Consider the following 16,640-nt stretch of genomic DNA (forward strand, 5'->3'; position numbering starts at 1 on the left):
ACTGCTTCTGCCTCATACGCAGGAGGTCGTGGGATCAATCCCAGGTCCGTTCCATTCTCCTACTTTGTATCTTTCTCTTTATTTCTCATGTTCTAGCAATCGCTAGAACTGGAAATGGACTTCCATACCGTTTCCATTACTAGTCCTATACCTTCAACTTGAGTATTCTACCAGTAATCTGCTAGAATTGGAAATGAACTATAGAGCTCGTTTCCTTCATCCAATTAGAAATTCCATCAGTTACCTTCTCCTATCTATCACATTGGCAGCTCGTTAACCAAGACGGACCTCTGCCTCTCCAACCTAACCCAGAAATTCCAACAAATTCCGCATGAACTCGTGGCAAGTGCAGAGGTATATTCGGCTTGCAGTGGGCGAGTGATTGCATCATCATTTTCTCCCCCTTCCCTACATTGACTTGCATTCTGACGTGGCAGGCGCCAGTATGACCTAACAAATGAGATCACCAGTACTTGTACATTGAAGATGTGTGCTAGTCCCAAGCAAACATCTGTTGGTTCCCTGTGCAAGAACAGCTGATCTGGTCATAATGGAGTAGCAACTACGAGCAGTCAATCAAGCTCAAGCTCAAGGTCAGGAATTTATCTTGCAGAATATCATCCTTTAAGGAATAATCCATTAGTTATGTAAAGCCCTCAGTCCACTGTTTGTCATAATGACAAACATTTGTCAAGTTGATCCGGACATCTACCAAACCGACTAGAAATTGACATGGATATCAGGCTGACTTGACAAATATTTGTCATTATGACGAACAGTGTACTGATAGCTTAAATCGTGAATTTCCACGAGAAAATCTTCAGCAACAAACGTTTCTCGATGGATTTCCAATGATGACAGGTCCTTGCAATCTCTTCTTGGTAACGTGTTTCCGTTTGTTGCTGAAGATTTTCTCTTGGATATTTACGATTTTTGCGTTACGTAATTAATGGATTATTCCTTAAAGGGTGATATTTTGCAAGATAAGTTCCTTTAGAAAGCTACGTTCATATTTCTTCATATAATCTTATTTTGCATGAATATAACAGTATAATCATTTCAATTCATGAAGTTGATATACAAGCCTATAGTCAAATTTCAGTATACAAAACGACCCCTTTTTTAACTCTCTCTCACAACCTAGATACGTCACATTGTTAAAATAATCATAGTGTATATTATCTTATTGAAAATAAAAATTTAGAATAAAAAAAAATTTTATGAGAAATAATACTCCGGATAATCGAGTCTAAAATTCCGGATAATCGAACCCCGGATAATCGAGTCCCCGGATAATCGAGTCTCCGGATAATCGAGTCCGACCTGTAATTCAAAATTAACTTTGAAATACTTAGAACTCACCAGGCTTTCAATTAAAACTTTACAGCATAATAAAATAGAAAAAGCTTATTATTTTCAACGACAGAAATTTTTCAGAATCTAAAAAAAAATTAAACATTAGGATTACAAAAGCTCCAGAGAACTATCACAATAATAGAGATTGTATTTCAGATCCTGTATTTGGGTCTTACATTAGGAGCAAGCGATTAATAAATAATTAATTAGTTAATAATTAACAGCAGCTCTTACCACATTTTCCCCGATACGAAGCGTTTCTAAACTTTCCTGCAAACATGAATGCCACCAGATTATTCGTACATATTATCAAAGATTTGTTTAAGAATTTATCACTGCCCATACAAGCATAGCTGCCCATAAAAGCATAGGCAAATATGGGTCAGTTATGCTTGCAGCGGCAGTATAGCCTTTTGCACTTTTTTGTACGACTAACACGACTCAATGCACAGATATATTCAAATATGTATTTCAATTATGATTTTGTGTCTCTTCGTATTCGGGTCAGATTTGGATGTGAACGCATGCGCCTTTCTCATGCCACCAGCGTCGTCAGTCGGAGAATGATATAAACTAGCACATTCTTGACACCAACCGCAGCATCCAAGACACAAACGATTCGAACAAGGAATTTACCTTCACCACCGCACCGCACCGCTAGCATCACCCAACAGATGCAAACGCTTCAAAATCGTCTGCCTCAACCGGATTCCGCCAACGCTTCCAACTGCTCCATTATGCGTTGCATGGCTATTTCCATTCGATTCAATCGTTTCACCAGCACTTTTTCGGCTTGATACAGCGAGGGCTCTTCACCGGCGAGCATTCTTCGGAAAACCGCCATTTCGTCCTGCAAGTGCTGATGGAAGTCCGGCTCGTGGAGGAATGGTTGCACCGTCTGGGTGAATATTTCGTCATTCGGAGTTCGCGCCAGCACCGTGAGCAGGCGATGTATCAGCGGAAAGCGAGAACCATGCATAGGATCAGCTGCTCCGCTGGCTAACGTCGAATTCAATGAAGCGTGGTGGAAGTGCTGGTATTTAAATAAAATAATATTATATATCTGTTAATTATAGTTCTGAACATAAATTATGGTAATGCTTGTTTAAAAATTGCAATTAATATGATTAATCATGTTAATTATAAAAGGACTTATATTCCATTGTTTTCTTTTTGAGAACAGATTAGATTAGTAAATCGATCTCACCTCGACATTCGGAGACTTCTCATATTCTAAGCTTAAATTAGTGAAGCCGCGGCTGCTGTCCAACGCCCTGCTATCAGCGTGATGTTCGGAAATCAATTCATTGAAGCCTCGGCTGGATTCCAACGCCCTACTGTTGGCATCAGAATCCACCAAGGTCTCTAGTTCGGCTGCTTCATCTTTCAGGTAACTCCACAACGTTTTAACCAACTGGAACAACCGTTTCTTGATGGTCAACTGCACATCGTACCTACAGGATGGGGTTGCGTTGATTAGCGCCATTACCAGAGCAGTAATTGATTGTAGCAGTAGCAAGTACAATTCTGCTCTTTTCGCTTCGGAAGGCATTTCAAATCTCAAAGGGTTTTAGTAATCATATGAACGCTAAACGGGAAATTTGTTTTCAGGATTTGTCAAACTGTCGAAATTTTGCCACATCGAAGCCTACTATAAGTGATAAATGTCTTAGGCAGGAATAAAAAATCGAGTAATACTGAGATGTAATACCACGGTAGACTTTCAAAAATAAATCTTCGACTGCTTAGCGGAGCCTTCTAACCACGAAATACTTTAGCTTTTTAAAAATTGTTGTTTTTGCAGCTAAATGGAGTTTCACAATAAAAAATGAACAACAACGATTTGATGCAGCATTTGTATGCTTTATCGCAATGACTTAGTATTTTATTGCCCCCGACCGGCCACACATCGGCCACTTCATTCACTATTTTTTATTCATCAAGACACTTGTATGTATTTAAATAAATTTATTCTAAATGGCAAACATTCAACTCTCTTATGGCATTGGTAAATAGAAACTATTCCCCCATCTGCAACGTGAATCAACAATTAGCGAGAAATATTATGAACGATTAATACCGTTGACAGGAGTCCAGCCCTATATGAACTAATGAATTAGCTAATAATACAACATCACGTTTCCATTCTGTCCTTTCCAAGATCTCGCCCGCCGCAGTCCACCCATCTAGTCCTTCGGCGAAATGCTATCACTCTTGCCCCGGTTGTAGGTCCGTGACCCGCTCAGCATCCGGTCGATCTTCTCGATGAAACTCTGCTTCGACTTGCGCTTGGCCGCTATCACCTCCCGGCAGAGGTCGTGGAATGCGTCGGCCACCTGCAGCACGTGCTCGGCGGCGGAAATTTCGCAAAACTTGCACTCGAAGTCCTTGGCAAGGATTTCGCCTTCATCGGTGCTGACCTGCCGCAGGTGGACCATGTCCACCTTGTTGCCGACCAGGGCCACCGGGGTCGTGTCGCACGGTAGCTCCTCCTTGGCTTTGCGGATGTAGTTGAACGAATCGCGATCCGTAATGGAGTACACCAGCAGCAGGCCGTCCGCCCACTGGACGGCATCGGAACCGGCCGTCAGGGTGGCTTCGCTGTTTCCTTCGATCTGGGGAGATTGAGAGGAAATGTTGTTATATCTGGATTTAAAGTTGATAATAATATTTATTCGATCACTCAAATATTCAGAAACATCAAAATGAAGTTATTGTGGAAATTAAATTGAACAGTGATAATAACGAAAAGAAAAAAAAAATCTCTTCAATTTTCGTCTGAAAATAAACTAGGGAGTTGAAATATTTTTGCCGGATATATCAGCAGAATTGTTTCTTGAAATTTTATTCCGAAACTGTTTTTGTTTAACATCGATTCGTCAATCATCTTTTCCCCTGAATGTGAAACGGTTGGTACGGCTGTCCCCGTTTCTTCCTTTCGTAGATTCAAAACTCTTCGTTGATCATGTTATTTATAACTAAATAATCTGATTGCCGGGGAGCTCTGAATTTTCTCCCAATTTCAAGCCTGCACGGTGGGCCTGGCCGTTTTGATACTTGTGTCATATTTATGATATGCTGCAAATATTAATTACAGACAAGAAAATGCTCGGGAATACAACCGACATTTCCAGGATGCTTTTCAATACTGGCTGTGCATGTGCTAAGACAAGACAAGACAAGACAAGACATCAATTCTTCAAAATTCCATAAATTCCTTAATAATTCTATCATTTTCTCCTAGGCTTCATCCCAGGAAATATAATTTTTATGGATTAGTTCTGGTGTAAGCAATTTTTCAATGATTAGTTATTCCATCCTCATTTTTTCGAATCCGGAATTTGATTCCATCTTCGTGCCACATACCTAGAAAATGCGAAAAGTGTTTATTGCCTCCTTTTAAAATATTTTTTCGTAATAGTCTTGCGCTTAATGTAGAATCATTGCAAAAGAAGTCATTTTGTGGACTAGTTTGTGCTTCGGAAAGAGAGTTTATGATATATTTACGTCGGTAGGTTAGCCATAAGCCTAAGCCATAAAGAAGGTAGAATTATGCTTCCATGCCAATGTGTATTATGCCAATCACGGCATACAAAAAACAAGGCAGGCTCATCACGTATGTAGGGGAGGGTGGGGAGACTTTATCACCCCCTGTTTCTCGAGAACTAAAGTAGTTTTGTTCTAGCGCATTTTTTAGCATAGATTCTCTAGACAAATGACCTTTATGTGGTGAGTTATTTTTTGGCTTGACAACCTTATTCATTCTGCAGGGCGGTTTGTATGTTTTGACCTCCCTAAAGATTTATTTATTGGCCAAGCAAAATTTGAACATCTTTTCATAACAATGACCAAATGCTTTCGTTTTTTTACCACAAAGCCATAAATATGCTTAATGATCTTTACTGATGAAAATGTCAACATTCCATCAAAGTTTTAGGATATTTGGATTCGAAGTTACTGCCTCAGTATGGGGACACTTGATTCCCCATTAGTCACCCATACAACAATTTGGCAAAAAAGTTCAAAAAATATAAATCTGTTCTCATGTTTCTAATTTTTCGTAGATTTGACAGATTTGATGAAGGGTTGGCAGAAAAAAATATTTATTGGGTAGATATCATAGAAAGCGGATCAAGTCTCCCCGAATTTTAAAATTGCATGTGCTGTCGAATTCAATAACAAAAATCGTTCATGTATTCAGCAATTCGAAATTTCCGCGTATTTTGAAAGAAAAATATTTTTAAAATCTGAGGGCACCTTTCTTATTTTATCAAAGCAAGTTTTTGGAGAGGGATCAATGTCCACCGAATATTTTAAAAGTCGATTTTTGACAGCACTCCAAAAAATCGATTGTGTGAAAATAACAACAATAATTTAAGGACTGTTATACATCAGCAAAGTTAAATACTATATTTTTTAGAGAGTCTGTGTGGAAATCGCGTATGTTTATTTATTTTTGGCTGTGATACATCGGAAATAAGAAAAGGGGATCAAGTCTCCCCAGTCTCCCCTAATGTGAAATTTCATTTCAAGATACTGATTTGGTTTTGTTGCTTCTAGTGTTCAGAAAGGCGCTTTATGGAGAATAATTCGGTTCTTTTCTACAATTTTACAAAAAAAAAAGGTTGAGTCGAGAAAATTTGTCTTCAAAGTGCATATCATGATCGATTTGTGATGACAGAAAGTTTTCGTCGTCAGATAGAGAGACAGCAAAAATGTATTGGCATGTAGAGATGCGGTAAAATCTCGATTTATCGATTAGTAACTAATCGATTACTCTCGATTCTTGACGATTATTGAATAGATTTATCGTTGAGTAGTAATCGATTCAAAATTAATCAATTATCACAACGATTATGCGATTAATCGAAGTAATCGTTTAATTTGTGACATCTCAATTCGCATACAGATGTACACCACCGCGCTGCTTCCACGATCTTCACAAACGCCAGCGGAACAAGCATGTCGCGAACGAAATGGCTTGTGTGCGGAGAAGCAGCTTTCTTGTAGTTAAAAACCCAACTTAATACACCGAGTAGTGATACTGCCTTTCTCGCATTTAGCCAAGACACCAACCTTATATGGTGGTAAAATGGTTCGATGTACCATTTTTTCCATAACTTTTAAACGCAACGGTCGATCGTTATCAAATTCAATAGTGATCAACAAGGCTTTGCCCTCTGTCGAACGCAACTTGTTGCGAGAAAATCGGTCTATGATTACTATATGACAAGTTGTCTAATGTTTTTGCAAGCTTTTGAGCACACACATACACACACATACACACATACATACACACGGACAGACGGACATTTGCTCAGCTCGACGAGCTGAGTCAATTGATATATAACACTATGGGTCTCCGAAGCTTCTATAAAAAGTTCGTTTTCGGAGTGAAATGATAGCCTTTCGGTACAACTTCGTTGTACGAGAAAAGCAAAAACGTAAACCCTCTAGCCCCGCCTCTTTGGTGAGTGTTCGCACTCATACCGATTAACAAAGAGCCATTTCGTTCGATATGTCGTGGAAAGCGGCAAGCGGTACCAGCATCTGGATCTGGATTTGTTGCAGTTTATTGGGAAGGCGCATTATTCTAAATCAATCGGTTCTTTTTAGAACCTCAATTTTCCAAAAGCAAAGTTTGAGCAGAATACATTTTCATCAAGGACAAATCATCATCGCTTGGCGACAGCGGAAATTGATTTCGGCAGCAGAATCACAAGCGGTGCGTCGGACTATTGAGTGGTTGCTGTTACTGATTCGGAAGGCGCATTATTTATATTATTCGGTTTTTCTTAAGACCAAACATTCTTTAAAAGGGAAGGTTAAGGAAGTTGGAATTTGGAATTTTGTTCAAAGTAAAAATTAATTGCTTGCCAATCGCAGAAAGTTTCCGTCCGTAACAAGCGTCAGAGGGAGATGTTGTCGCATGGATGACATCAGTATCAGTAATGTGGAATTATATTTCAAGATACTAATTTGGTTTTGTTGCTATTAGCATTCGGAAATGAGCTTCATGAAAAATAATTCGGTTTTTTTCAGAACTACAATTTTACAAAAGAGAAGGTTGAGCCGAGAAAATTTGTCTTCAAAGTGCAGATCATGATCGATTTGTGATGACAGAAAATTTCCGTCTGTAGCAGAATCACAAACGTGTATCAGAGGGAGAGACTGTAAAAATGTATCCAGCTTTTTACGCTAGCCATAAAATAACAAGAGGTGAATCGAATTTGACATTTTTGGTCGCAAAGAAAATAATTATGGTCTAAGAGAAACATTTTTTTTAAATATGAAACCATGCTTCATGAACATAAAAATTCTAAACAAACTTATGACAGTCAAATGTTTTCACTGAAAATTTCAACTAAACATCGATTGCTAAGATCAACTTATAAATATTATAGTGGACGCAGCATGTGTCAAGAGGGATGATTCAAAGCATTATGGCACGATGCGTGAAAAGCTGGTTTCACATGCAGAAGTGTACTTCAGCGCTGCTGCCACAAACGCCTGCGGAACAAGTCCGAATGCTGCGAACGAAGTGGTGCAATAAAATCGAACAATGAATGAAGTCAAAATCGGTAATTACCCTTTTTCAGGGATTATTGTGGCCCTGAAAAGGGCCTTTTGGTTTATTAGACAGTTAATCCGCTTCATTTTCTCAGCGGCACCAAGCTAAATGTAACTCGAATGCAATTGCCCTGTAAGAAAACCGATCTGTATAGGTAGACGTACTTTGATTTCCTCCACCAGCGCTTCCGTTTGCTGCTTTCCAAAACTGTTGCTAGCTCCTTGCGCTATTCCTGCTTACGACCACTCATTTCGCAAGAAGTGAATGCGTCTGATCATATAAAAAATATCCTTACGTTGTCCAACGTCTACCTTGCGGTCGTGTCTTGTACACAACCCTTCTGATTTTTACGAATCGAATAATACTTTGAATAGCCCCTCTTGACACAGAGCATGGGTCATTTGGCCGAAAGCCACTAGGTCGAACATCCCATTAGGACGAAACCCATCTGACCGAAAGTCATTTGGCCGAAAGGGTCATTTGACCGAAAGTGTCGTTTGGCCGAAAGGGTCGTTTGTCCGAAAGGGTCATTTGGCTGAATAGGTCATTTGAAAAGTGAAAAATTAGGAATGAGAAAAGAGAAGTCTCACTTCTAACTCCTCATTTCTTACTTTTCATTGTAAAAAAAGAGGAGCGCGAAGTGAGAAAAGAAAAATTAAGAATGAGAAGTGAGACGTCTCACTTCACACTCCTAATTTTTCACTTCTCACTGTTAAAAATGAGGAGCGCGAAGCGAGTAGTGAGACGTCTCACTTAATAAATGAGGAGTGATAAGTGAGACGTCTCATTTCTCACTCCTCATTTCTCACTTTTCAAATGACCTTTTCAGACAAATGTCTTATTCGGGCGAATGTCCTATTCGGCCAAATGACCCTTTCGGCCCAATAACCCGTTCGGCCAAATGACCATTTCGGTCAAATGACTCTTTCGGCTAAATGATTCTTTCAGCCTAATGACCCTTTTGGCCAAACAACTTTCGGCTTAGTGGCATTCGGTCAAATGGCTTTCGGCCGAATGGGTTTCGGCCAAACGACCCTTCTCCCTTGACACATGTTGTGCTTACTATATTTTTTATAGATGGATCCAAGTAATCAATGATTCGTTGAAGTTTTCTGTTGAAAACATTGAACTGTCATACTTTTATTAGAAATTCGAAAAAGTCTTTGAATTTAAAAGCGGGTCGAAAGGCATGCTGGTATTAAAGCATATAATAAAATTTTATTGCGTTTTGGTTCCCATGAAAATGTAATGCTCTATGATAGCCTCTTTCGATAGCTTCGCATTTTTTTTCCGGTGGGAAAATATGTTGAACGGCTTTGGGACAGTTCATCGAATGACATTTCGTCGAATGACGTTTAGTCGAGTGACATTTAGTCGAAAGGATTTTTGGTCGAAGGGACATTTGGTCGAATGGACATTTAGTCGAATGGACATTTCGTCGAATGGACATTTCGTCGAATGGACATTTGGTCGAATGGACATTTAGTCGAATGGACATTTAGTCGAATGGACATTTGGTCAAATGCACATCTAGTCGAAAGGACATTTAGTCGAAAGGACATTCAGTCGAAAGGACATTTAGCCGAATAGAAATTTAGTCGAATGTCGAAAGCGAGTTTCAGTCGGTAATAGTCAATTTAGTAAAATGGATAATTCGTCAATAGATTTTTAGCTCAATTTCAATAGGGACTGTTTAGAGGAATTCAGTGGACGTGAGGAAGTTCAATCGGCAGCGGAAAAACGAATACGAAAGCTAATGAGGATTTTGCATCTGAGCAAATATAAACTTCTGGAGATCTTGGTGGTTTATATGAAAACCTACAAAAATAGCAAAATATTGAGCACTGATGGTTAAATGCCTCTATTCTATTTTTTGGTACAAGCTCAAAAATCTTTTTTGCCAATACTTCATCGTAGTCGGCTTTGGAACAATTAGTTGACTGGCATTTAGTCGAATAACATTTTGTCGAAAGGACGTTTAGTCGAAGGGACATTTGATCGAATGGAAATGGATTTCTTATTCTTTTCATTGATTTTGTTTCTTCCACTCAATATTTATACAATAATTATTTCAGAATAAAATTCATTTCCCACTATAATCCGTTAATTATTGGCCGAAAATTTAATTGCGACCAAATGGTCATACGACCTACTGTCTACAGGGTGAGTAGGGTTGGTTGTTAGTAAAGTAAATATACATAAAATCGAAACTCAAGTCTCTATATTATCAAACTTAGATTTTAATCAAATATCATACATAACTGTTTATAGTTTTTGGGTTGAACTGAACTTTTAGTTCTTTCAGCGAACACAAACCCTTAAACTTTTTAAAACAAAAAATGGAGCTGGCACGCACGATGCTGCTTCCTAATATTTTTCAACAAAACTATGAAAGAAGTTGGCGTAAATCATATTTAAAGGATCATCTGCCACTGCCGCTGCGTTATATTTTAAGGTATGTAAATGATAACATTTTTGTTTAAGAAGTTTTTAATAGATTTTCGCATCAATTTTTAATGAATAACCATTATTTTAGTTGAATCAAAGGCAAACTCATAAAAAATCACCAGCATTAATTTAGTATTTCATACTTTCGAAGAAAAAAAGATAAAAACGTAACTTGAGAACAATAAAAAAGCTTACAGTTTTCAAACATTGACCAGGAAATCACCCTGTTTTCGATGTAATATTTTTCCGACCAAGTGCCATTTGACGAAACATCATTCGACTAAATATCTTTTGACCAGATGGTATAGATTCATTGTACTTGGTTAGAGAGGTTCACCAAAGTCAATATCCTGTCGGGAATATTCACCGTTTTCTTATTATTTATTCTTTTTATGAACCCATAATTCTTTTGAAAATATTGGTGCAATAATTATACTATTTTTGGAACACCGCAAAAAAAAAATAGTTCTACTAAATGTACCAAAATGATTCATTCAAAAATCCGCTTTTAACCAAATTTCTTTGGACCAAACTTCATTCTCCTAAATGTACGATGATTCTTCATGCTAAAATCTTATTTCGACTAATTGTCCATTCGACGTAGTGTCCTTTCGACCAAATGTCATTCGACTAAATGGCATTCGACAAAATGTCTTTCGACGAAATGGTATAGATTCATGTTGAACAGCATTGCTCACTTCTGATTCTCATCTGTAGTAGCAAAATTGTTGTATTTGTTTCTTAGCGATATGACTCATTCTGCAGCATCGTTGACGAGGGCTGAACTTGAACACATTTGTTTTGCTTGAAGGAAAGACTTATTTGCTGGATTGCTGGTAATAAAGTTTTCCACAGGAATTCTCATAATTAAAAAAAAAATATCTTTGATTTTGAAGTTACGTAGTCTGATAAATCAGATACTTCACGCTTTCCGTTTTTAGAAGATCTGTCAATATTCTGAACCATTTTTCTCTTAACTTCTACCGCAGCGTCTTTGTTGAAAAATGCTAAGCAAATATTTAATTCGCTGAGATAATCCAAATGTGTGTTCATTTTTGCCTTCGTTGCTGTTCCATTTTTCCTGCTAATACATGCATTCATCTCTTAGGTGTTCCGTGTTTTCTTAACACTATCATCCTTATTTCCTATGATACATTTTTAGTTATTATTAAATACATTTCAATTGCCTCTGGCAGTTATGATTTTTCCTCTGGTTGAATTGAACCATGAAGGAATTACAATTTTCTAAACTTAAACTAAACTTAACCTAATTTATACTAAGAATACAAGGAGCCAATCATTGCAATAGAAGATTGCAACGATTTTTGTCTAAAATTGGAAATTATTTTATTGGACATTTGTTGCAATGTCTCAATATTAGAAATTCTATGAAGTTCATTGGTATACCACGGAGGCAACTTCATTCTGGTATTGCAACAACTAGTCCAAATTGGCTGGTCTAAAAATATGTTTGTAAATAAAAAAAAATGTTTAGGACAAAGTTTTGATTTTCTACACTTAATTTATTTGCTTCATTTGGTTTGAATGCTTTAAATGTGATTTTTAAAAGTTAATTTGTGGTCTAGCAGAAGTCCTAAATATTTAGCTTCGCCAGACCAACTATTTGGGGCCCTCCTCAGCCGTGCAGTAAGATACGCGGCTACAAAGCAAGACCATGCTGAGGGTGGCTGGATTCGATTTCCGGTCCGGTCTAGGGAATTTTCGGGTTGGAAATTTTCTTTACTTTCCTGGGCATAAAAGTATCATCGTGTTAGCCTCATGATATACAAATGCAAAAATGATTACTTTGCTTAGAAACCTCGCAGTTAATAACTGTGGAAGTGCTTAATGCGAGGCGGTAATGTCCCAGTGGGGGATGTAATGCCAATGAAGAAGAAGAAGACCAAATAAACCATTCATAGTGACAATATGTCTGCTAGAAGGTTTCATATAAGGAGGTCTCGGCTTATATCCATTTTCCATTTTTGCAAGTAATTGGAAAACTTTTTTGTAATCTACTACAAATGACACGAAGGTTTCGGGCTTTGACACCCTGGTGGTAAATCAGGTAAGCCAGAAGTGGACATATTTTACAATATGGGCAGTTAGTTTTTGTATTCCGGGAGACTTGTCCTCAATATCAACAGATCTGTATTCTAACGAAAATAAATTCCATTTAAAATTTTGTCAAAACTGTTCTGTTTCAATTTGATTTCTAGATTTTTAAGTATAGGCTGCGATAAACATTTTTTTTCTATCATTTCATCGAAGAAGGCATTAAAACCAACCAATAAGCCGACCAGAAGCTTCTAAAAGGCACTTTGTGCACCGTGGACAATGTATACATTTTAGTCGAAACTAAAAGACAGTCCAACAATCTTAGTCATCATAACATGGAGAAAAAAGTACACTGAAACTATGTTAAGTTTTCGAAAGGTATACAACTGAATTATATTCAAACTTTACCAACCTAAATCCAATGGATTGAGGTAAGGAGAGTGCAGAAGATTGAAAAATCCGTCTAACCAATGTTATATCTCATCTTTATATTGCTCTGAAATAATTTGAAAACCCGTTGTGAAGTGTCGGAATATCAAAAACAAAATATTATCGTTGATAATGTCAATGATGTTGTCAATATCCCTAAATTTCTAAATTAATATTTATTGACATTTTGGTGTCATTTGAGATTTCCCATGTCTCCCGCACAAGCTCTCTCGAAAATACTCTTCAAACAGATTTATATGTTTGTCTTCCATTTATATTACGTAGAAATAAACTCACAAATTGAAGAGGTAAATATTTTCAATCATTTGATCCCAGGAACAGAAAAACAGATACACACACAATTTGTCATCAGTTCGTCCAGTCACGAGATCGAACGTCTAGAATGCGTAGCACCTACCTTCGGACATGTATCCCAAATTTCGCACAGCACCGCCTCTCCATCGACCATGATTTCATATTTGTGTCTATTTTCTGTCAAACGAGATGAAAAAATTAAACGACAAGAATAATATATGAACAACAATTTCAACCATCTCATCGTTCGGTTATATATTTTTTGCTTCGCATGCGAAATTGAGCCAAAGTTGGGAACAGAGGGAAAAACGCTGTTGTCAACTCACCTGCTTGATGGTCATATTCGCCAATGTACCGCTTGGTGAGGAAACGAACCGTTAACGCTGTGGAAATCAAAGGGAAATGAAAAAATATCAAATAATGCATTGAAACAAAAAATATGACATCTGAAATGAATAACGGAGGAGAACAACGAGTAGTAATAATTCCGTTTAATTATTCAGGTGGGCTTATGCGTGGCTGTGATGGATGGGGAGGACGCGATGTTCGCGCATTGGTCAGCGGCATGCCGCCGATCCGACAACGAGGACGAAAAATTCACAATCATGCTTGCTTGCGGTTACAATCGCTATTGTGATGAATAATTGATCAAACTGTCTGCCGGTCGGCAAATGGAATTCATTGGAAGAGCAACAACGGTGCGTTCTTGTGGGACGAGAAGCGCTGGTTGTGACAGCGGATCAAGCTATTAAGCTTCCCGAATCACGGACCAGATGTCTTTAAAGCTGTTGGGTACATTTTCAATATGTCAGAAATTCAGAGAAATAAAGTAATAAACAAATATATCAGAAATGGTGGGAGAGGATAAAATGAAGTTAATCTCTTTCAATTCCACTAGCGTTTAAATACATATTAGCAGATATGTAAGTGTATTTCTGCTTGAATGAAATGTTGTCTTCAGATTGTAAGCACACTAAAGTATGTGAATTTAATTATTTTTCGGTGCTTTTTCATTATCAAGTTGTGCTTCATTTAAAGTAGTGTTTTGTTGATTTACCATATAATTTTTTAAATTTTTTATTCTACACAGTTATGAATGTTTTGGGACATGTTTCGTTTAAAAAAAACATCTACGGAAAAACACGCTTCACTAAAAGCACTTACATTTTCTATAAGCATTTACATTTTTGGGTCAATATGACCCGAACATTCGAAAGTTTTTCTAATTATCCCAAGAAGTTTGATTGGGCTAAGCTCCAATTAGAAAAACTACAACTAAAAAATATAGAAGGTTGTATCGCAGACACGACCGTTAATTGGACGTAGGATTATGTAAAATGCAGTGTATTTAATTAAAAAAATCAATATGTTTACTAAAGCCGATGATATGCAGCTTGGACCGTTATCGATGCCATCGTTGCGATGAACTGCAATCATCAGGTAATTGTTTTTTTTTTATAAAGAGAATTCTTCTAGAATAAACTTTCTATTGTATAAAATGTTAGCTTCGTAAAGAACTGATTCATTTTCAATCACTATCATCAACAAAACCGAAATCTGAATCTTGGGACAAAATTTCACCAATTTCAAACAAAATGAACGCCATTTTGTAGCATTACTAAACGACGGTGCTACCGACGTATACTTTCTGCTATCATCAAGCGATTATGATATGCTCTTGGAAAAATATTTGACTCTTGTGCAAAATGATGGTTCTGAAAATAACCGATTTGTTTTCAATAATACAAGCAGTAAAAAACCGAAATCAAAACCTTGAAAAAATTTCTTTTCATTGCTACTGACACCAACGTCAACCACTCGATGATTTGCCACAGTAAAGCGATAGACTCCATCCATGAAAATAAGTTTTCACAGCGTCTCAGTCCGATGAGCGCTTGCGCTGCTACCTACGCCAAGCAATTATGATTTGTACTTTGAAGAAAATGCCGTCACCCAGGTTTTGCACGGGTGCACTGGCATCGAACAAACGAAAGGCGGAGCCAACGAGCCGACACAGGGGAGAGGCCATCGTCTCAATAGATATCGGATACTGACAAGCCGAATCCGGTGTTACGATCGATCGGCAAAACGAACAGAACGAAGCACTGAACAACGTGAAAAGCGATGTCCATAATAAACGACATCTTCGAGCGTATCGCGGATGAGGCCTCTCGTCTGGCGCACTACAACAAACGCTAAACGATCACCAGATCGCCGTTCGCTTTCTATTGCCGACCGAACTTGTCAAACACGCCGCCGTCTCGGAGAAAATCAAAATCCTCACCAATTACACCAGCCCCAAGTGAACAAGAACGAGGACGTAGATCCACCCAAAAGGATCCTTTCCCAGTCGCACTCACAGAAGAGAGGGGCTTTCTTAGCACGCACACAGAAAATCAGAATTTTGGAAGAAAATTCCGCTTCACTGCTACTGACGCCAACGACAGACGCCATCCATGCGAATATATTGTGCAGAGTCTCCCTACGCCAAGCGCTTGCGCTATTGCCGACGGAAAGTTTCTGCCTGCGTCAAGAGATTATGATTTGCACTTTGAAAAACAATTATCTCGACTCAACCTTCTCTTGTATACAATGAAGGTTCTGAAATGAACCAATTTGTTTTCCACGATGCGCCTCTCCAATCACAACCAGCAACAAAACCTTAATCAGAAGCATTCTCTTGACAGAAACTGAAAGTTTTACTGGACTGAAACTGACGTCAACGCCAGTCACTCGATGATTTGGGACGTTATCCCTGCGAATAACTTTTTGGAGCGTCTCCCTCTGACGAGCACAGCGCTACCGACGAAAATTTTCTACCGTGATTATGATTCGTACTTTGAAGAAAATTTGTCTCGGCTCTACCTTTTCTTGTGTAAAACGGAGATTTTGAATAGAACTGATTTTCAATCAACAATGCGCTTTGATAATAACTCACGCAACCAAAAGTTAGTCCGAACCTTGCGTAAAAATTTCACTTGACTGCTGCTGCTGTCCGACAGTCACTCGATGATTTTCCGCTAAGGCGCCACCATTTAGAATACATTTTCAGTACCGCTACAGAGGCACCGGGACCGCCAGCAACGCCATTTTGTCCTGAGAAGAATCGATTTTCTACCCGCAATGCCTAATCACTAGCAGCAACACTCATTGCGTTGAATTTTCGTTTGAGTGTTGTTGCTGTTGGCGACGGTCAATCGATGAATAAATCACTCTCTCGGCTGCGACCGCAGCTACCGGCGTCATCTTGAGACAGCTGCTGTGCGGCTCTCGTGTCCACTTTTCTTGATGTCTTGGTTGAACTGAGAATGAGAGTCCAGCTCATCAGTTACACGATTTTGATGTCTGTGCTTGCGATGCACGTAAGGGTTTGGTTGGTTCACCGACTTTGGACCAAGATGAATATACCACTAGGTGTTCCAATCTGCCAAATTCACGATTCAGCCATCTTGGATTTTAGTAT

General features: G+C 38.3%; 2 protein-coding genes across 6 annotated transcripts in view; both read right to left on the reverse strand.

Annotated features, from left to right (window-relative positions):
- Positions 1-1,672: 1,672 nt before the first annotated feature.
- Positions 1,673-3,076, reverse strand: LOC134214298 (uncharacterized). The gene is made up of 2 exons (XM_062693709.1): positions 2,564-3,076; positions 1,673-2,389 (listed from the first exon to the last, which is right to left on the reverse strand). Exons 1-2 carry the CDS (start codon positions 2,906-2,908, stop codon positions 2,057-2,059), a joined length of 678 nt encoding a protein of 225 aa, XP_062549693.1. The 5' UTR covers positions 2,909-3,076; the 3' UTR covers positions 1,673-2,056.
- A 134-nt stretch (positions 3,077-3,210) lies between these two features.
- LOC134214300 (ras-related and estrogen-regulated growth inhibitor) overlaps positions 3,211-16,640 on the reverse strand; it is a 54,418-nt gene continuing 40,988 nt past the window's right edge. For all 5 annotated transcript variants that reach the window (XM_062693713.1, XM_062693711.1, XM_062693710.1 and 2 more), the window contains 3 exons: positions 13,504-13,560; positions 13,281-13,354; positions 3,211-3,971 (listed from right to left, as the gene is read on the reverse strand). In XM_062693713.1, the coding sequence (XP_062549697.1) occupies positions 3,543-3,971; positions 13,281-13,354; positions 13,504-13,560 (560 nt within the window). In that variant the 3' untranslated portion in view covers positions 3,211-3,542. The remainder of the gene's footprint in view (positions 3,972-13,280; positions 13,355-13,503; positions 13,561-16,640) is intronic.

Source organism: Armigeres subalbatus, chromosome 2 (genome assembly GCF_024139115.2).
Source record: "Armigeres subalbatus isolate Guangzhou_Male chromosome 2, GZ_Asu_2, whole genome shotgun sequence".
NCBI classification, from domain to species: Eukaryota; Metazoa; Arthropoda; class Insecta; order Diptera; family Culicidae; genus Armigeres; species Armigeres subalbatus.

Coding starts and splice junctions, on each gene's coding strand:
- LOC134214298 (XM_062693709.1), bottom strand. CDS start 2,908: ATGCCTTCCGAAGCGAAAAGAGCAGAATTGTACTTGCTACTGCTACAA. Junction 2,390..2,563: donor AGAAGTCTCCGAATGTCGAG/GTGAGATCGATT, acceptor TTTAAATACCAG/CACTTCCACCACGCTTCATT.